Source organism: Ambystoma mexicanum, chromosome 9 (assembly GCF_040938575.1).
Source record: "Ambystoma mexicanum isolate Mex_15411 chromosome 9, UKY_AmexF1_1, whole genome shotgun sequence".
Classification (NCBI taxonomy): domain Eukaryota; kingdom Metazoa; phylum Chordata; class Amphibia; order Caudata; family Ambystomatidae; genus Ambystoma; species Ambystoma mexicanum.
Window position 1 is genome coordinate 660,614,215 of NC_090931.1, and position 22,320 is coordinate 660,636,534.

At 49.4% G+C, this 22,320-nt stretch overlaps 1 protein-coding gene across 2 annotated transcripts in view; it reads right to left on the bottom strand.

Moving 5' to 3' along the window:
* Positions 1-22,320, bottom strand: part of ORC2 (origin recognition complex subunit 2) — a 369,154-nt gene that overhangs the window by 83,390 nt on the left and 263,444 nt on the right. The window contains exon 12 of one of the 2 annotated variants that reach the window (XM_069615439.1): positions 13,051-13,147. In XM_069615439.1, the coding sequence (XP_069471540.1) occupies positions 13,051-13,147 (97 nt within the window). Of the gene's footprint in view, positions 1-13,038; positions 13,148-22,320 lie in introns of both variants that reach the window. The other variant, XM_069615438.1, reaches the window with a different exon arrangement.

Consider the following 22,320-nt stretch of genomic DNA (forward strand, 5'->3'; position numbering starts at 1 on the left):
TCCATTTTGTCGATACTTTGGGTAATTTTGGGCGACCCTACCCCCAATGTCCGCTCTCATGCTCCTAATCTCCTCCATTAGTGCTGCTACATTTGTTTTGGTGGCAGCAGATTCCTCCTCCACCAAAGACACAGTGTCCCGTCTGGCTATTGCTCCTCCGCTTGTTCTTGGGGTGTATTCAAAGCTCGCCAACCTCAATCTTGCATCCATGTACCACCCCGGCCTTCAGGGTGTGTCCTCGAGCGTGAGAAGTGACCCCAAAGACGTTGACTGGTACCTCTACCCTCTTGTACTGAGGGGGCTGCCCACTTTACTGCAGGCAGGCCGCTACCTCACTCTGTGTGCCTTGAGGGCTCCCTCACCACTGGGCCTCTACTTTGCCTTACTTGGTGTGCCGCCAGGGCCAGGCAGAGCCTTGCACATACCTCTCTGCTCCCTCTCTATTCCTTGAGTGGTGGGGGGGCGCGCCCCACCGCCCACAATGAGCACTGGTAGTGGCACTGCTTCTCTCCCTCCAGTGGCCAGCGTGGGGCCCTCAGGGCACTGTCCTGATGGCACTATTGTTAGTGGATAAACTCCTTTTCGGTTGTTTATTGTTTCAGGGGGCTGTGTCGTAGTAGGTCTAGTCACCTCGGGTCGCGACAGCAAAGCCAAGGTCCAACCACAGCTGTCCCTGTCCCCAGCGTGGCCTGTGGAGAACTTGTGACATCTTGCTTGGGCTAGCCCCGGCAGTGGCTTCTCCAACTCCTGGTACTCCCGAACCACCAAGAGGGCCATCCCTGGGCCCCTCAACTCCACTTAGGGGCCCCTTTGCCGTGCTCGTGCTGGTAGGCTGTAGTTCGCTGCAGTGGCCGGACTCCCCATGGCCACAGTTTCGCAACAGGATCACACGGGGGGCCCACAGGGGTTGTCTCCCTCACTCTGCCTCCCCGATCGGGCTGAATCGCGCTGCTGCCTCTGTGTGCACTGGCCCCAGGTGCCGCAGAGTGCTCCCCACGGTCCGCCCTGCGAGCTGCAAACCTTAGGGTCTTTGCTGTTGCCGTGGTGCATGGGGGCAGCTTCAGGAGGAGGCCACTCACCTCCCTCTGGTGAATCCTACGCCCAACACTCACCTCTGAGGCGGGATGTGCGGCAGGGGCCCCGGGGTGGGCAGGGCAGGCCGCTGGCTACGGGACCCAGCCCATCCTCTTGGGCCACAGGAGCACTTGTTTTCTAATCCATTGCTGCGGGCCTGATCCGCACTTTCCCTGAGCCGTTTCTCACCGTTGTTCGATCCACTGGAGCCGTCGGACCTCACAGGTCTCTGGCCGGGGGTTGACTGCTCTGGGGGCATGAGGGGTTTGTGGGGCAAAAAGCAGGGGCTCAGGCCACTTTTCGGGGACCCAACGGGAGCGGAACACTTTCAGGCTTACATAACCAGCACGTCCCCTGGTAGCAATCCATGACTGATTTTTTTAACCCTTCATTTTCTTCAGTCAAGTGCACCAAAACAAAAAACTGCCAAAGTGATTTTGTTACCAACGCGTTGCTGTCTGAAATACTCTACAATCTTATCTTTAAAAACAATTAACAGAATTAGCATTGAAAACCATGTTGAAATGTATGGACAGACATTTGAAGGTAGCATATTTCAAGTAAAGTTCATTGCAAGCTCTATCCAGTCTAATAATTTCCTCATAACGGAACTAACCAAAGCATAGAACACAACTTGTGCAAGACAGCTCTATGACAAGACTATTTAGCATAGTAAAAGAGGCCTAAAAGTTAATGTTTCTATTTGTATTGTTTGTCAAATGTTAAAAAACCTAAGTTACAACCCTTTTGAGTGACTTATGTACTCCTCCGTATAAACATTTCCCATGGGCACCGGATGTGGACAATGCAACCTATTGGAGTGTTTGAGAAACCAAACTAATGGAGGCCCTAACATTTTCACGCACCATTGGTCAGTAATAGACTCTTGGCAAGTAAGAAATGGTGTACTGTGTCCATATGGATAACTAATGGGGAGAGTGACTATTTTATGCCTGGCTAGAAGTTTGACATTTCTATTACTGGCTAAAGTATTACAGAAATTATGTTTATTGCATTCAATCAATTTAAATCATTTTAAATTAGACCAATGATACATGTACAGTATGTTCCTGTCAGAACCCATGGCCCCACCACTGGTGCATTCCTCATATCTCACCCCTTTCTTTATTAACATCCAGTTTGACGTAACAAGACCGTTAAAGTGAGTAAAAACAAACCTGTTGCTTACGGTTAGTCTTATTGCTAGCCTCCTTTATTTCCAACCAGAGGAGAATTGAGCCGATGGTGGGTAGCCACATCGACAGCTCAAGTGGATCAAGAAATCATGTTCTTGGGTTCATTGTGTACAAATAATTATACCCCAGCCCCTGGAGCTGCTGCATTCATATCAGTGTTCAGAAAAGGCACACAAGGGTGGACTATGTGCCTGGTTTACAGATCACACCAATGTGAACATGTCTCTGTAAAGCAACAGAAGGGGCCTGGGATCTGACTGAGTTGGCAGATATGACTTCTAAAATGGAATGCTACTGACTGAATGGAGTAACTTTTGAAGATGCAAAAATCTGTTCGGTTTGTAATGGAGTTCTTGGAATCCACATTTCCACAATAACGCAATCGATACGTAAAAGAGAGCCTGGGGTGTTGTGTATAATCTTTCTAAATTGTTTAATTTCTTTCACAGTATTAATTAATGAAAGCAGTCAAAAGTGATGCTCTGAATGCGCCACGATGCACAGATGTCATGTTACAGGCTCACTGCAACATAATATGAACCAGCAGCTCCCACTGCTTTTGCAAAATTGTTATTTTGTAATTCGTTACGCCTGTGATAAACCATTAATTGCCTGCATCCCTCATGAGCTACAAAGTTTGATTACAGCATATTCCGCATTCATGCAGGATCTGGATTTACAGGTCATTACAGTGAAATGTGCAGTTATGGGTTTGCAATTGTGGTTTGCCAACCTGATAGGCAAATATAGTTTCCTACTATTTATAGTAACAAAGTAATTCCATAAGTCCACAAATTCGATTATTTAGGCATTCGCTTTTGTACTAAACTAACCAGCGAGCACCATATGTGCAAGCAAGTAATCAGATTCAAACAAGCACTAGGCGTGGTAACTCAATTTAGGAAGATGTTCAAGACCCAAACGTTGAACGTTATCTTGAAAGTTTATAACAGTAAAGCAGCCTCTGCTGCCAAATATGGCAATTCATTAAGTGTTCAAACTTCTCAGATTTAAAAGTGGTAGAAACCTATTTTATTAAAATGTTGCTTGAATTGCCATGGTCGGTTTCAAATTATGATGCCTATTTAGAATTGTGCCTCGACTTTTTAACTGATGTCTTTATTCTTCAGCCTATTGATCAATTTATCAATGGTTCTGCATTTGGAGTTCAGCAAAAGCTGAATGAACACAATTTTACAAATTATATTGACCAAGAGGGGGCCTGGATCTATTCCATGGTAACATATTGCTACATTTGGAAAAGGTGGGTTCCCAGGATAATCTTGTACCGTGGGCGATTGCTGTACGCTCCTTGGATCTTCCTCTGCCGGGCTCAGAACCTTCTTGCAACTTGGGCCTCCCTATGTCGGGTTCACTAGGGCCTTTCAAATGCAGTTTGTAACTTCCCACTGTGGACAATCCTCGGCCGGGTTTCCTCTCGTCGACACAGTGTTCACAAGTGTATTCATCTTCACCCCAACTCACAGGCATCCCGCAACCGGGTTCACGTTGACAAATATACAGTTCACTTTACATTATCGCAATGCAAGATTCACACGTATTGGCTTTCCTTTTGGCATCCCTCCATCAGGTTCACATAGCCATCTTTACACCACAGTTCATAAGTTTCCAACACTGTTCATGGTCTGCCTCAACTCATCAGAAAGTGTGGGTTTCCTTTCCCTAGCTTTCCTTCAGCATCCCTCTGTCGGGTTCACACTAGCCTTATTCCCCAATGTTCACAATCTTTCCAAAGAGCATGGATTCCCTTCCCCTAGCTTTCTTTTGGCAATGCATCAGAGACTTTTGATTGTACAAGGATCTTGTCGTAACCCTTGTAGGACCACTCCAACACCTCACACTGACCTTTCCTAGGGCCTTCTGGTACTTGCAGTTTCAATGCAAAAGGGGCCAGCCAGAGTCTTTTGAAATGAGCACTTCTGCAGCGCCTGAACACTCTGCAGCTGGCCCTTTTCTGGGCTTTGTGCCAGGAGAAGTAGAAACTGTTTCTTGATTGGTCTACAATCAAGAAGAACAAGTTACTTACCAACTGGTAGCGTTCTTTCGACTGGATGTTCCTCCAATGTATTCCACATCTTTGACATGTAATGTCCACAGCTGTGCACTTTGGAACATTTTTCAGCTGAGGGCGTCCTGTGTCGATGACGGTGAGTCGTTGTCCCTCGAAGGCCTCCGTCGAGGGCGACGTCACCGGATGTTATAAATAGGACGCACGGCGCCCATAGCCTCAGTTTAAGTTTTTTCCCTCAGAACATGTGGCACCAGTCTCATGCCTGCTAGACTGCACATAGCTTTGCGGAAACGCAAGCTGCAATCGCATAGGAAATTCTCCAGAGGGGCAGGCTGGGAGGGCAATGTGGAATACGTTGGTGGAACATCCAGTCGAAAGAACGTTACCAGCTTGTAAGTAACTTGTTCTTCGAATGGATTATGTCCTCCAACGTATTCCACATCTTTGACAGACTCCCAAAGCAGAACCAGTAAATGGAGGAGGGAAAAGAATTTAGAGTACCCAATCAGAATAAAGAACCACCTTTCCAAAGGCCATATCCTGACCATGGATTGTATCCAGGGAGTAATGTTTAACAAAGGTGCGGATTGATGCCCATGTGGCTGCATCACAAATATTCCTAATAGGAATCTCCCGCTGGAGGGCGGTGGAAGTAGCCACGCCCCTAGTGGAATGAGTTTGCAACCCTTCAGGAGGGTCCTTACCCACCAATCGGTAACACGCCGTAATGGTGAGGATAATCCACCTGGATAAGGTCTGTTTGGTAACAGCTTGGCCCAATCGGTGTCCAGCATATCCCACAAAGAGTTGATCGTCCACTCTGACCCTGGACATCCTAGAAATGTAAAAGCTCAGAGCTCTCCTAGGGTCCAACAGTGTAGCCGCTCCTCTTCTTTAACAGGATGAGGAGGGTAGAAAGATGGAAGAACCACCTTCTGACGCAAATGAAATTCAGATACTACCGTAGGTAGAAAGGAAGGACGTACCCGCAGTACAACCCTGTCCTTGTGGAACACAGTAAAGGGTGGCTTAGAGGACAGTGCCTGCAATGTACTCACTCTGCGAGCTGAAGTAACTGCAACCAATAACACAGCCTTGAAGGACAACAATCTCAAAGGACAAGAGTGCAAAGGTTCAAAAGGAGCTCCCATGAGAAATTAAATTTCAAAACCAAATTTAAAACCCAAACCAGCAACTGGAAAGGGGACGGCAGGATCACATTAGTCAGTCCTTTAAGAAGATGTGAAATGAAAGGAATCTTAAGAACATTTTTCAGACAAGCGCTTAAAGATAGACAGCACCACCAGGTAACCCTTAATGGTGGGCCAAAGTAAGTAAGAAAGACAAAACCATAGGAATGGAGCACTGAAAAGGATCAACATTGTGACCTCAGCACCAGTCACAGAATTTACGCCAACAGCAACGGTCCAGAGATTTTGTGGCAGGCCGCCTGGCCGAAAGCAACACCTCCATCACGTCATCCTGGGCGGTTCCAATCCTTATACCTCAACCTTTCAGATACCAAGCGTGGCGGTTGAGAGTCTTGACCTCTGGATGGAGAACATGACCCTGCTCTCGCGAGAGCAGATCCCCTCTCGGTAGGGAAGACTGAGTGGAGGGCAGATGGACATTTCTAGAGGGTCCGGGTACCCCACTCTCCTGGCCCAATCTGGAGCAATGAGGATCATGTGCGAACCGAACCTCTGTAAACTCTGCAACACCTGAGGAATGACGGGGACTGGAGGAATTGCGTACAGCAGTGGGAATGACCAATCCACGACCAACACATCTAAGGCTCCTATCGGAGGAAATTCCCTTGAGCAGAATCTGTCGCACTTCCGGTTGACACTGGTTGCGAAGAGATCCACTTGCGGGGTTCCCCAAAGGGTGAAGATCTCCAGAAGGACTTCCTGAGCCAACTCCCACTCGTGAGAGATCGTGCTCTGTCTGCTTAGAGCATCCGCCGCCGCATTGTCGTCTCCGGCCAGATGAACTGCCGAGATTGAAATCCCCTGCTGGATGGCCCAGAACCAGAGCTGCCTCTCTGCACAACGGGAGTGACTCTACCCCCCCTTTTTTTGTTGAGGTAATGCATGGCCACTGTGTTGTCCGTCATGTTCAGGACACTCTTCCCCCGTACTGCCGGCAGAAAAGCCTTCAGGGCTAGCCTGATGGCCCTCAGCTCTAACAGGTTGATGTGGAGTTTGGAGACCAACGACCGCTGGCATGAGCGCCCCATCCTCTGAGGGAATCATCCGTCACTAGTGTCACCTCTGGCCACGGTTGCCAAAACGGTTCCCCTCCTCATCAGGTTCCCTTTGTTGGCCCACCACAGAAGATCCTGGGAGACCGAGCGTGGAATCTGAATGGGATCCGACATCTTGCTGCAGAACTGTGACCACTGCATCTTGAGGACCCATTTGCAGGGATCTCATCCGCAGCTTGGCCTCCGGCACCACAAAAATGGAGGATGCCATGAGGCCGAGCAACCTTAAGAATTATAAAGCCGGGAGACTCTGGGCATGTTGAAAATTGTCCACCATCTGCACAATGTGATGAGCCCTCACCTTGGGAAGCAAGCACTTCCCCAAGGACATGTCTAATACAGCCCGATGTATTGGAGCTGTTGGAAAGGTGTCAGATCCAACTTCTTGAAACTCAAGGAGAAGCCCAGCCTGTGGAAGGTGCGGCAGGTGAGACCAAGGTGATCCAACGCTTGCTTGGGAGAGCACGCCCGGATCAGCCAGTCGTCCAGGTAGGGGTAGATGTGAATCCCCTCTCATCTGAGGTACGCTGCCACCACCACCATTAGCTTGGTGAAGACCCTCAGGCGGAGGTCAATCAATTTCGGTAGGACCCGAAACTGAAAGAGCGAGTCGCCAGCCGGAAACCTCAGGTACTTTCTGTGCTTGGGATGAATCAGCACATGAAAGTAAGCATCCTGTAGGTCCCGAGACACCAACCAATCCTGAAGTTGAAGGGCCAGGAGGACTTAAGAGTAACCATCTTGAACTTGTCCTTCCTGAGAAGTTTGTTCAACTAACGCAAGTCCATGATGGGTCTCAAGCCCCCGTCTTTTTTCGGAATCAAAAAATAAGGGGAATACCATCCCTTGTTCCTCTCCGCTACATGCACCAGTTCTATAGCGCCTTTCTCCAGCAGGGTTAAGATTTCCTGCGCAAGGAGCGGATCCGGAAGCTTCAAAGACAGTTTCCCCGGTGGATTGTTGTGAGGCCCCTGAAGAAAGGGAAGGCAGTAGTCGTGGGCTATGATATCCAGAACCCACGCATCTGAAGTAATGACTCACCACTCTTCGAGATGTTGACAGTCTGCCCCAACCGGCGAACCATGGGACATGGCCTCATGATTGTTTAGAAGCGGCTGCGGAAGTGCCTGAAGGCAAATAGGCAATTGCCCGAACGGCTTTGACACCTCTATTTCCACGACCACCATGGGTACTTTTTCGCTGGCCCCTTTGACTGGCGGCTCCTCTCGTTCTACCAAAGGAGGAGTAGTAACGAAAAGAACCTTCCCTCCACTGCTGTCCCCTAGGACGAAAAGGCAAGAGGTTGACGCACAACTGCGCTTAAAGATTTAACCGCAGCTTTCAAGGTCTGCAACCTCTAAAAGCTCTCGTCAGCCTTGCTGCCAATAAAATGTGCGCCATCAAAGGGCATGTTCAGAAGACTGGCCTGCACATCCGGAGCAAAAGCCGACTTCGTCAACCATGCAAATCTGCGTATAACGGTGCTCACAGCCATGGAACGGCTAACACTGTCAGCCGTATCCAAACCTGACTGAAGGGATTCGCACATGGCATCCTTGCTGTCTTGCACGAGAGTAAGGAACCCATCCCTTTCTTCCCCCTCTTGAATATGGTCAGCCACTAAGGAAACACAGTTCCACAGAGTGTGTGAGCCACTTGCCAAGGCACAAGCGGAGTTGGCCGATTTCAATGCCATGCTCCCTGCAGAAAATACCTTCCAGCCCTACCGTCGAAGCGCTTGTCGTCCCTATCAGGAGGGATGGTAAGGTACGCCGCCTGCCTCGAGGTGGCCGTAGCCGCCTGAACCACCAAACTCTCGGGAGTGGGGTGAGTGGATAAATAGCTGGGGTCGCTAACGGAAGGGCAGTACTTTTTTGTCAAAGATTTATTAACAGCCGGAAGAGATTCCGGGGACTGCCAAGCAGCTGACACCCTTTTCTGTAAGGCGAGATGAAACGGTAACACCGGGTCAGAGGGTGGACCTTGATCTAAGATGTCCATTAGATCATCCTGTACAAAGTCTTCAGGAGGACTGGACCAGCCCAGATACTCCGAGACCCTAGCCATAAGCCTCCTGTATGAAGACTCAGCATGAGCCCCAGGCTCAGGCCTACCAAATTCCACTTCCGGAGAAGTGTCCAACCCACTGGCATCATGAAGGGTTTGCCTCAACTCCTCCAATTGACTGTTTCCAGAAAAAACAGGAGCCCCATCAAGTTCACCACAGTCCTCAAAATCAGACCTTTCTTCCTCTTCATAAATGTCATCCAGAGGGAGTTGAAACCCTGGCCTGGGGACAGAAGAGGGCCTGGAGTCCAAAACTGGCCTCACAGACTTCACAGTAGCCTTCCTAGGAGGATCCACAAGATCCGAGCACTCCAATGGCAAATTGTGGACAAAAATACCCGAAGGTGTAGAGGGCGCCAAAGGCTTCGACATCGAGAGCGTTGACAACCTCAACTTTGTGAGCGCCGAAGGCTTCCGCGCCGACGGCGCCGTGGGCTGATAAGACGGCAAAGCATCGACTTCCGAGTCGGACGGACACAGCGCCAACCTAGAGGATGGAGCCTTCCAGCAGGTTACAGTGGTCTCGCTGGAGACGAGGACCGAGACCTGGAGGCACGTCTCTGGCGACTTTCCTGAGCCTTGTCCGAACAGGACCTCGAAGGTTCCCGGTGCGAGTCGTGTCACAGACCCGAGCCTGAAGGCGTGCGAGCCGCAGTACTAGACCGTTCCTTGCCGGCCTCGTTAGAAGGCACGACCGGAACCGTGCCTTGCGATTGAAATATCGCTAACATCTGATACTTAAAGGCAGCCCATTCCTTCGGAATCGAGGACTTCATCGGGCATGCCACTTTCCTCGAGGAACCATCCTCCGAGGATAACGGGGAAGGTGACCGGTGACGGCGCTTCCTAGAGTGCCTGGACGAGGAAGAAGAATGGCGGGAACCACTCCGGGACCGAGATCCCCGGGCCACCTCCCAACGCGAAGAGTCACCCCTCGAGGAGTCGATGGAAACCCCCTTGGACGATTTAGATTTTTGAGACTTACTAGGCTTAGAGCTCCTACCTACCTGGAGCTTCCCCTTACGCTCCCGCAACGCCTTGGCAGTCAGCGACTGGCATTTTGAACAGTCGTTGGTGTTGTGAGACTTGCCCAAGCACCACAAACAAATGCGATGCAGGTCGGTGATCGACATTTTTGACTTGCAGTCCCGGCCAGACTGCGGAGTCGGAGGGGTCGAAGAAAAAGACATCTCAACGAGGCGTGCCAAGTTTCACGAAGCAACACTTTCTCGGAAAAAACTGAACTGAGTCTATGGGACATCGACGCAGGACGCCCTCTGCTGAAAAAGTTTCCAAAGTGCACAGCTGTGGACATTACAAGGCAAAGATGTGGAATACGTTGGAGGACACAATCCATCCGAAATAACAATGCACTTTCCCAGCAAGATTTCTTTCAACAAGACACCCTTTCTTCTAGTATTTTATTTTCACCGTACTTTATCATGACAGGCAGCATCCAAAGTAAAGTCAAAGCTAAACGGGCAGAATGTGTATAGAGAAACAGTTTACTTTTGCATCATACCCTGCATGCTCGTGTTAAAACAGTTCTGTTTCAACCAGACAATCATGTTAATTAAATGCTACAAAATAAAACCACACTTCATTTAGTAACACGGTTTGTTAATTTACTTTAATCACTGTTAAGAAGGATTTCTGAACTCTGACCTGGAGGGGCAGAGGTTCAGAATGCCAACCTAGTTTCTTGGAACAGGGTAACCTCTGGACAAGCCAGACCAATCAGGGTAGCTATGGCAAGCGGTCAAAACTAAGTCTCAAGAGGGGTGAGGGTGACTGAAAGACCTCAATTAGCACACAAAGCAAGGACGCTTACAAATTACTCCAGACAGGTGTTATATTAAAAATATAGACACATTTATTACAAGGCCTTTGTAACATAGACCATAGAAAAGAATCACAGTAACACTAGATTAAACCAATACATCACAATCAATACAATATATATACAAGACCAATGGTATCTAAGGGGTTACAAGCACGAAATATGTAGACCACCTAGATGGGGAGGAAAACAGGCAGTTCAAGTAATCTTTAGACCCAGTTCAACATCAAGAATACACCTAACTAAGAGGCAGTCCAAGCCCTACGAAGAGAGGAGCCTTATGCTCAATAGTACATGCACGAGCTTGTTCCAATGGACAAAATAGGGTCTCTTCAAGGGTCTCTAGCAGTTCAGGAAGGTGGACAAGGAGATGAAGAACAATTTCTCACTATTCAAGCAGGACCACCACTTGAAGACAGAGGCAGTTTGAGAGTGCGGGATGGAGTCGCCATTTCGCAATAGCTGTGGAAAGGGGCCATATCAGGGGCCACTTTGTGCGTAAAAGTGGGCTCCTGCGCTAGGGGCCTCCGGTTGGTGTAAGGACTACTCACCGGTCCCCAACGCAGGCAGACCCCAAACTTCGCCAGTACAGTCCACTTCGCTGGCAGGTTCGAATGCGACAATCAGGACGTCTCGACACTGTGTAGTTCCCGAGATGCAACGAGGACTGCCAAATGGGACAGTGGCAATTTCTCCGATCCGGGTGGAGGAATCAGCCCAATTCCACTGAAGAAGGCTTCGGGGGTAAGGGGGTCACAAATGCAGAGAACTTGCACAGGTCGTTGCCACAGCAGGGCAACACGGTAACCGCGTTTACTCCGGTCCGGGTGCACTCCTCTCACTTCAGACCTGGGAACGCCAAGTGTACGAAATTTGGTGTGAGGGTGCCGTGGACACAGAGCTAGCAGTATACCAAGTTTAGAGGCCCTCCCCGAAACGGCAGCAGTGACAGAGCAAATGTCCCACGTAAGCTGGTCAGCCCACTGGTTGGCCCAGGGACACTTCCGAAGAGGCTTACTTGCAGGATTTGGTGAAGGTGCCGAGAATAGTTGATTCCACTATTCCAATGGGTCGAAGACCTTCTAGGACGATCAGATGCAGAGGGGTCCCACGGGACGACAGCAGGCTCAAGGTGCCAAACCTTCCAGTGGGTCACCGGCGGTTCCTTGACTCGGCTTCTTGTTGCAGGATACTTGGCTCCTTTCTTTTGTTCGGTGTGAACTCAGGAGATCGACATGGTAGTGGTGTTTTCAGCCTCCTCTTATCCAAAGTTCCCTGTGCGCCAAAACGGAGAGTACCCAATGGGAGATATGCTCACAAACACTCACTCCATATGTGGACCAATCATGGACCACGGTGGTCCCAGGCATTCAGGACACTCCAGACTCTCTGGCACCCAGGATGTGTATTGGGAACAGACATCCCAGCCCACATCCTGGAGGCACACACACAAGGCACGCTGAAGCTCACAAAAGCATTGGGTTTCGCGGGAAAGTGCATGACCACATAAGGACTGACCCGGGTTGACTCGACCTGGGGAAGGTGAAGGGGTAAGATGGCCAAAGGACTGGACAAAGGATGTCATGGCATCGCCATTTTGGAGACAGGCCACCTATTTGTGCCAAATGCGGTAAACGCAGTTAACATTGCAAGAAAGGGTTAAAAATATATGAAAACAATAGCTGCCACCAGTCCTGTCCATGACACATCTGCACGGTTCATGAAAAGTCCAGCAAAAGTTTCTAGGGCCTTTTGAAATGACTAGAGACCCAAGTGCGCTGTAAGGTAAGTTACATTGCACACACTTGTTACACGTTGCACAATAGCTGCAACATGAGGAAAGGACCAAGGGAAACAAAGTCTCCCAGTACTGACTGTCTTAAGGGCATGTCAGTTTCCCCATAAAAAGTGAGCAAAAGCCCAGAGGACTGCATTTTAGGGCTGTGCTTCTCTGGCAAAGTCAGTCAATGGTGTTAAAACAGCAGCAAAAAGTTTGGGGGTGACACATGGAGTGAAAATTACATACAAATATGAAATCTTTCCTAACACTCACTATTGAACTAACTGGTTTTATTTCACCATCACAAATCCAAAACCAATATTGCTATTAATGCTATGAGCAATAGCCTCATAGATCTCTGAGGGTTCATTATCTCTTGGGATAAGGTTGATACATAATCCCAGGAGAATTACCCCTAACTCGATCTATAAGGCAATTAACTCACTACAAAGCGCATCTTCACTAGATCCTGCATACACGTTTTATTATTATCCATCTCAAAAGCCCAGGTTTTTTGTTTCGTTTACCTTGGACGAATGGGAGCGTGGGTGGACATATCTCTTTAGAAGATGAATTACTTCACTGAATTATCTTACTGACTAGCCTGCATTAATCCTATGAATCCATGAGTTTGAAGTGACCAAAATGTTAGTTAAAATATAGGATTTAAGGATCTATTTTTATGAAATAGTGCATCAAACTTGTGTTAAAGACTATTGCATGTTGCACCTGCCTGCTATAACAACCCTTGGCCCGCCCCTAAATTTCACTCTGCGCACACACTTTTTGATTGACCTTGTCTGAATGCTTTGATGATGAAGTCCAGCTGATCCATAGGACTCCGGAAAGTTCCCATGTGATCCAGTACTTCTTCTGTGATGGAATTCAGAATCTGAAACGAGAAAGCTATTGGTCAATGTTGCGAGGTCTGTATGCTCAAATAAAGGAATTTATTGCTTTTCAGGTAAAGAATGGAACCATATTTTCCAGACAATAGTTCCTCTACGTGAATAGGTGAGCAAAGCTTCTGATGAAAAACAATGACATACCAGTGATGCAGGTAAGTCATGTGACAGCACGCCTTAATGTACTATAGAATGCCTGAAAGATTAAAGCATTTTTTTTAAATAGATGCAAAACAACTTTGCAGTGCCAGAGCCATTAATCTTTAGTTGGAGTAGTCAAAGGTAATGAAAAAACAAATCGACAGACTAACTCTCTTCAGAATCGATTGAAGGGAATAGATTTTCAAGAAGGACAAAGAAGAATATATTTTAAAAAGATCAACACAATGCTCCAAAAAAAATGAGTCCGTAATGCGAAAGCCCTTCTAAAACAAAAACGACTTTCTAACTGTTTAGCATACAGTAGGTGAGAAAATATTGTGCACAGCCCCATGTTTCATCAGTAGCATGGCAGAAGATCTGAAGAGCTAAGCACAACTCACTGAAAGTTTCATAATAGATTGCAATGGACAGGTTTGCACAGCTATAGACAGTTTTTCTAGGTAGTCTATTCTTGTCAAGTCCTAGTGAGTTGTCAATTAATAGAATTGCCATAAGGCTGTTCATTTGTAAGTGTGTGCAGACGTTTTCCAAGTCTAGCTCTCCCTAGACAAGTACTCACTTCAGGCAGGAAACATTTAAAAGTAGTAAGCGTACAAGCAGAACTGGTAGAGGCCCAAACCTTGATGGGATCAAGCCCGTAACTGAACCTCAGTCACTGTGGTTGCACTTTGGTACAGCATCATGTGAAACTGGTTTACGTAATTGCAAATTAACTACTTCAGTAGGCACACTTCATCTAACATGGTTTAAGGCAACTCAAATTATAAAGGAGAACAAACTGGATAAGTCTGGTTTTAAGCACCTCAAAGTACCTATAGATCATAAATGTACAATACATTATTAAACGTTACTCTCTTCATGGCTTTATAAAGCCATAGATTTTATAAGGGTAAAGAATGCAACTTCTGAACCCAGAATATACCAACAGCCCCAACTGCAAGAATAAGTCTCACTGTGCCTGGTGTGTCTGTCTCTCTGTCTCACTCCCATCCCCCCACTCCCAAATGCTACAGTCTATCCACCTTTTCCAGGGGCTACCACTAAAGACGGAGGTCAATGATTTTAGAAATATGTTCCTTAATGTATTTTCATGTCTTTTACTTTGGTCCCCCACAAGTACCACCCATAGCGCGGTGATGTCTAGCATCAAAAGGTACTCTTGCTTTGATATGTCAACACCTTGAGGTGCAGGCCTTCAAATCAGTTCGTGGGCTTTCACACAATGAGGCAAAAAGGCAAGTAAAAGTCTTAGCAAAAAGGTAGGACTACTCATTGATTAGTTCCCATCAGCCCGATTGCAGAAGGGGTGTTTGCGCAAGCATCTGTTCCACTGGAGGTGACCCACAGGTGCTGGTGAATTCTTATACGTAAATCTGTCTTGTTCTAAAGTGCCCAAACTAGGTCCCATCCAAGGAAGGCTTCTTCCCTTTTACTTTTTTACTTCCACCCCCTGATGATCGAGGGTTCTCGATGCTCCCATTTTTGTTTTGTGGTTACCTAAAGCCACAGTCCCACAAGGATCGGCCATAGGAAAAACATGGAGCCTCTGTTACGAAGACTCCCCTCGCATTTTCAAGGCCAAGGAGAAGGAGGCATTTCCGAGAAATGCCCTACAGAGAACTCCTTGGAGGGCTGTACAAGCCATAAGGGTCCAGAGACAACCTCCCCTAGAGAGCGTATGGACCACCCAGTACCCTTCTGGGTTGCCAGTTCCTCTTTCTTTTCATGCCAAGTCTACTCCTTCTGGGTCTTGTCGGTACCTTCTACTCATGGGTCAGGATACTCACAAAACTGGGCGATTCTACCTTTATGTTGATATAGCCTTCTACTGCAGACACGTGCTGCTTAGATTGTGTGCAGCTACAAACTCCAACTTGGTGGGATCTCGGCCAGCTGGTTGGTCAACAAGAGGTACAGCCCTGAAGCATTCCTTTCAGACATCTTTTTGAGGTCTTCGGGCGTGGCTACGAGAGCCATGTAGGAGGACGCGTTCTGGAGGAGCTCCCGAGATCCTGCAACGATCCGGGCAAATATGTGCGGTACGACGGATCGCTGACCACCGACGATACACATGATGGTGTGTGAAGGTATTGGCCACGCATTGTGAACTTCTGGAGAGAATGGGATCAACGGCGACGGAGATCGGTGGCTACGAGTTAAAAGACCCCGCGAACAAAGGGCGACTCAAAATGGCCGACCAGGGCCCGGGACTCGAATAGGAGCGAGTTGAACGATGGCCTGGCTGTGAAGGTGCACTGTACACAAACTTGCTACTTTAGCAACCGATCGATTTCCTGAGTCATGTCGAACAGGCCGGTGCGGCCGAAGGTGAAACAGCCTACCTTAGACGATTTCACTAAAACTCCCCCGAGCCAGGACACTACCAAAAGTAAGGATGCGCTGGCTGGGAGTGGCACGACGTCCTCGTGCACCAACCAAGAAATCCTGGCGGCGATTGTGGAACTGAGGGCGGCCTGGGAATCAAAGCTGGAACTGGCCGTTACTGAACTAAAGACTGCACTGGACCGCAAGGTTGGGGCGGTCCAGGAGGACGTTAATCTGCTACGACAAGATGTCAGGGCCCTGGCGGAGCGCACGGAGTCCCTTGAAAAAGAAGTTGGCCCGAATACAGCAGATTGCGCCACTCATAAGGCCGATTTGCATGCCCTGACACAAAGGATTGGCAACCTGGAGAGCAGAGCGGAGGAGGCTGAGGGACGAGCCCGTCGCAACAACATCCGCATCGTGGGCCTACCGGAGGGGATAGAGGGCCGTGACCCTACGGATTTCATCGAATCCATGTTCTTACAGGAGATACCTGGAGGGGCCCTATCTCAAGGATTTGCAGTAGAAAGAGCACATAGAGCCCTAACTAGGAGGCCACCTCCGGGGAACCCGCCTAGGCCTGTGATCGCCAAAATCCTTAACTACGCGACCGGGAGAGGATACTGGAATACTTCCGTAAAGGAGGGACGATCACGAGAGGAGCGGCAAACATCACGGCTTATCCAGATTATACTCTGACTGTACAACGTAGTCGCATGAACTTCGGGTCTGTAAAGCGAAGGCTGAGAGAAGCGGGCCACAAATATATGTTACTTTATCCAGCAAAATTGAAGGTCTTCCATGCACATAAAACTTTGTTTTTTGAAACCCCGGAGGATGCTATGGGATGGCTCGATGCGCAAGGATGCCCCCAGGAATCGGAAGTTCGGCCCAGAAAGGGCTCTGAAGAGATACGGGAATCGTAAAATGGCGTCGCAAGATGGCGTGGCTCGAGGGACTTGAATATAGTCGGTGTGACACCTTCGGTAAAGAAGGTCAGATGATTGCACTATTTTGTCAAGACACTGTGAATGTTTATCTGATCGGGAGCCCTACAGGGCGATACTCTCTACCCCACAATAGTTTTAGTTGGGTAGCCGTTAGGGTGACCTCACCCTACTGGGCTCCGTTCACCGACTGGTGCTTGCGGAGCTAGATGTGGGGGTGCCTGAGCTCTGATGCTGGAGCTGGGCAGCAGTTGGGGTGTGTGATGTTGGGGAAGGCACGGGTGGGGGGAGGGGAGGGAAGTTGGGGTTTAGTTGTGTATATAGTTGAAGGGAGTTTGAGCTTATATGAGGAGTTACTGGACCGAAACTCTATCTGTGTCAGGTGGGCGGTTGGGGGTCGCTACATGGGAGGCAGGGAGGAACGTACTTGCCATGGGAGACCTTAAGATTGTCACCTGGAATGTCAGGGGACTTAATAGTTATTTAAAAAGGAATAAAGTTATGTTGTACCTCAAAAGGCAGAGGATTGACATTGCACTATTGCAAGAAACACACCTGAACCGGCACAAGTTAGAACTGGTTGAGAAAAAGTGGAGTGGCATGGTGGTGGGCTCCCCGTACTCTGCCTATGCCAGGGGAGTGCTAATCTGGGTAGCACCGCACGTTCCGTTCAGAGTCACGTGGCAGGAGGTGGACACGGAGGGCAGGCTGGTTATGCTCAGAGCCCTGGTTGAGGATAGAGAGGTTTGCATTATTAACACATACGCCCCCAATCAAAATGCTGCTGCATACTTCAGGACCCTATGCACCCATCTGGGCACATGCGTGGGGGGAGCGATCATTTGGGGAGGGGACTTTAACTGTGTTCTCGACCCAAGGGCAGATAGGTCCGATGATAGGATTGATCGGCCCACCCCGGCGGCCAGAGTATTACAGACGTTGCTGGGCGACTTTGGGCTAGCGGATGTTTGGCGACTGAAATACCATGATACCTTGCAGTATTCTCACTACTCTGCTCCACAGCGCCTACACACGAGATTGGATTACTTCTTTGCCACGTCAGAAGTGGTGATGGCGACCACTCAAATTGAATATAAAGCGAGGGTCCTGTCGGACCACTCGCCCTTAGTGTTGACCTGGCAGTATGGCCGCCCTCGTGCACGGATACCTACATGGCGCCTCCGCGCGGAGGCGCTTAGGGACACGGTTTTTAGGGAGGATATCAGGGAGGCGATCCAGCGGTACTTTGAGGTTAACACGGGCAGTGTAGATTCGGCTGGTACACTTTGGGAGGCATTCAAGGTTGTGTTACGAGGGGACGCTATTTCTAAGTCGAAGGGCCTGCAGGGTGGGGTTCTGATGGAGCTAGAGAAGGCGGAGAGACAATTGGAGCGCGAATGTAGCGAAGCAGGAGGGGACGCAGACCTAGTACTTGCGCTGCAGCAGCGGTGTTCGGAGCTTTGGGAAAGGCTCTGTAACCTTAACTATAGGAAATATGTTGAGAGGCAGCATGCGGGTGGAGACAAAACTGGCCGCCTACTGGCATGGCTATATAAGAGAGAAACCCCTAGGCCCCCGATCAGAATGATAGTTGGAGAGGACGGAGAGGAGGTAGACACCCAGGAAGGAGTTAATGCAGCCTTCCTTGATTATTATAGAGCACTGTATGAGGACAAAGGGGGAGAATATCAGGCAGAGATCAGAACTACATTGGAAGACATAGAGCTGCCCAAGATTAGTGATGAAGAAAGAGAGGAGCTGGACGCACCTATCACACTAGAGGAACTGGAGGAGGTAGTGAAGGGATTGCCCACTTGTAAGACTCCGGGCACGGACGGACTCCCGAGTGAGTTTTATAAAGTGTATGGGGCAGAGATACTCCCCCCGATGCTAGAAATGTTCAATGAATCTTTCGAGAAGGGTCGGTTACCGGAAACGCTCAGAGAAGCGCTGATAGTGCCGCTCCCCAAGCCTAATAAACCCCGACAAAGCTGTGGATCGTATAGGCCGCTGTCGATGTTGAACCAGGACAGCAAGATCCTGACGGCGGTCCTGGCCAACAGGCTACGAAGGGTCATCAGTAAACTGATACACCCGGATCAGACGGGCTATGTCCCCAACAGAAACATAACTCACAATCACAGGCGACTTCACCGGGTGATTGAAGAGGGGAACAGAAGTGATGAAGAGATGGTGGTGGTGGTGTCCCTAGATGCAGTTAAGGCATTTGATTCAGTGAGGTGGCCGTGGTTGCTGGCGGCCTTGGAGGGGTAGGGGTTTGGGCCTGGCTACGTGAGGTGGGCGAAACTACTGTACAGCGAGCCACTGGCCTGGGTGCGCACGGGATCCGTGATATCCAAAAGGTGGCGACTTAGCAGAGGCACCAGACAGGGATGCCCCTGGTCCCCGATGCTGTACATATTGGCCCTGGAGCCCCTGGCGGTGTACCTCAGACAACAATATGACTTGGTTGGCATCGAGGTGGGAGGAGAGAACCATTTGATATCCCTATATGCTGACGACCTGTTGTTGTACCTGAAGTATCCGGAGGAAAACCTCCAGTACATTTTAGAGGTCATGGAAAAGTATGCGGAGCTGTCCGGCATAGCGGTTAATCCCAGTAAATCGAGCATGTTCCCGCTGGGGAGCTTCATTGGGGTCCCTCTGGAACGGTTGCCGGTGTTGCCCGTGCCCTGGGCAACTGAGTCTTTCCGTTACCTCGGAATTGATGTATATCATGCTGTGAAGGAAGAACACTTGCACAATACCGAGGCGGCGGTAAAGAAAATCCGCGATAGTATGCGGTTTTGGGAGAAGCTGCCGCTGGCAATGGTGGGCTGGGGGGCGATGCTCAAAATCGTGGTCCTGCCCAGGCTTTTGCACTTTTTCAGCAATATACCATACTTGATACCCAGGAAGTTCTTTGTCAAACTTGATAGTGTATGTAGGGACTTCTTGTGGCACGGTATCCGTAACAGGGTGGCCTTGTGGAAACTGCAAAATTTCCACGATAGGGGAGGCATCAAGCTGCCGAACTTTGAGGCCTATTATGTGGCCAGCCAGCTGCAATACGTGACCAAATGGCTCTCTGATGAGGAAACTCCTGAGTCTAGGCTGGTTGGGAGGGACTGCGCCCCGTTTTATCTAAAGGAGGTCGTCTGGGTCCCTAGGTCGGACTTGCAAGGACGCCCATGTATGTTGCTGTTGGGGTGGAGAATTTGGCGCAGAATGTTTCAGTTGATTGAGAACCCGTGCCCGTGTTCCCCGCATGTGCCACTGGCCGCCCTAACTACGGGGGACAGCCAGCTCAGGAAAATTATGAGGACATATTGGGAAACGGTTGGGCTGGCCACATTGGGAGACATATGGCAGGATGGGGCCATTAGAGAATTTGTAGACCTGGGTGAAGAAACAGGGCTGCACGGGGGCCAATATGTTACATATCTAAGGCTGGTACAGATCATCCGCAAGACTTGGCCGGAGACGGTGCTAGCGGAAGATCCGGACGCACTGATCGGAACAATATATGATATATCAGAGGGCGGGCATGAGATCTCCAGATTATATGAGGTGGTGATGACCCGGGTGGGGAAGGACTTGATGGATTTGAGGCTCGATTGGGAAGCGGAAGTGGGGGCACAGATGACTGATGGGATGTGGGAACGGGCCATGGGATACCATAAGAAAGTGTCTAGGAATGCTAGATTGCAGCAAATACAGCTGTACATCACGCACAGAGCATATATGACCCCGAAGAAAATAGCCAAGTTTGCGAGCGCAGGTAGACAAGCATGCCCGAAATGCGATGAAGAAGACGCAGGTATGACACATATGTTCTGGTACTGCCCAGTGATTGAAAGCTTTTGGGGGGGAAGTGGCACAGAAATTAGCAGATAAGGGTGTTCTGCTACGCATTGACACGGCCTGGGCCTGCCTCCTGGGAGGGTTCCCTAGACCACGGAACACCAAACATCTCGGGAAACTGAGAGACCTGGCGTATGTACTTGCTAAGAGAAGGATAGCTATGAGTTGGAAGCAACGCCATGGGCCAAGAATAGAGATATGGTGGCGGGACCTGCAGAAGTGGGCGGAGGCTGAAACGGTGGTATGGCAGGAAGCGTGTGGTAATTGTGGGGAGGAAGAAGTGGGCAACCTGGCGGCTTGGAGAATGTTAATTACGGGACTGTTTGGCACGGAGATGGACCCTGCTGCTTCCGAGAGGGGCGACGCCCGGCCCCACCAAGTGTACACAGAACTGTAAGGTTGAAAAGCTCTTGGGGGATGGGGGGAGGATTTGCAGTGCAGTAACATGGCATTAATTGATGTTTATAGTGTGTAATGTATAATGCTGCAAGTTTGGTTTGTAATGTTTTATTTTGAAAATAAAAAATATTTTTTAAAAAAAAAAATCTTTTTGAGGTCTTCAATGAGCTCACTACATTAAATGCATAAATTAGTAGAGTCTCTGTTGCCACTAGAAGTAGTACCAGCTCCTCCTTCTGCCATCAGTTTATGTACCAGGTACCCCTAAAGTTGCTCATTTTGCTCCACCTCCCTTCCTGGAACATTTAATTGTTCAAATTGTTATATTGTAATGTCATGCATGCATGCATAGAATTAATGATATTGTAATGTGGTGTATGCATATAGACACTAAAGCCTACTAACGTTAAAATCAGGGATGTGGCAAAGTGAAGAATCCCGTGGGAATGGGTTAGACCCAGGATTGATTGGCACAATTCACATAATTTTATAGACATGTTCAGGGTAATTCATAGATTTCAGCGCAGAGACAGCGCACGTGAGCAGCGCGGAGAGGTAGCGTGCACCAGCGTGCACCAGCCGTGTGCGCTAAACAGCATTCTGGCGCACCGCGTATTCATGGAACATCAAAGCCATTTTGAGCGCTGGCACAGAGAACATCCCGAAGCGCCAGTTACGCCCCCAAGAAAGCCCCTTGCACAAGGATAAGGCATTGAAATCCCCAATTCAGCGCAAAGGGCCGCGCCAACCCTGCACCAGTTCACAGGGACGGGACAGTGCATTTGGGGGGTGCGTGGGAAGTTTCACACGCGATAGGGCTTGGGCGAGCGGGGTACGTGTATTCTGAGGGGTGCGCTGGGATTATCACACGCAATAGGGCTTGTGCGAGTGGGGTATGTGTATTCTGAGGGGTGCACGGGGAGTATCACACGCGATAGGCCTTGGGCAAGCGGGGTACGTGTATTCTGAGGGGTGCGCGGGGAGTATCACACGTGATTTCGCTGGGTGAGTGGGGTAAGTGTATTTTGGGGGTGCGTGGGGAGTATTACACGTGATTTTGCTGGGCGAGCGGGGTACGTGTATTCTGAGGGGTGCACGGAGAGTATCACACGCGATAGGGCTTGTGCGAGCGGGGTACATGTATTCTGAGGGGTGCGCGGGGAGTATAACACGCGATAGGCCTTGGGCGAGCGGGGTACGTGTATTCTGAGGGGTGCGCAGGGAGTATCATACGCGATAGGCCTTGGGCGAGCGGGGTACGTGTATTCTGAGGGGTGCGCGGGGAGTATCATACGCGATAGGCCTTGGGCGAGCGGGGTACGTGTATTATGAGGGGTGCGCGGGGAGTATCACACGCGATAGGCCTTGGGCGAGCGGGGTACGTGTATTCTGAGGGGTGCGTGGGGAGTATCACACGCGATTTCGCTGGGTGAGCGGGGTATGTGTATTTTGGGAGTTCACGG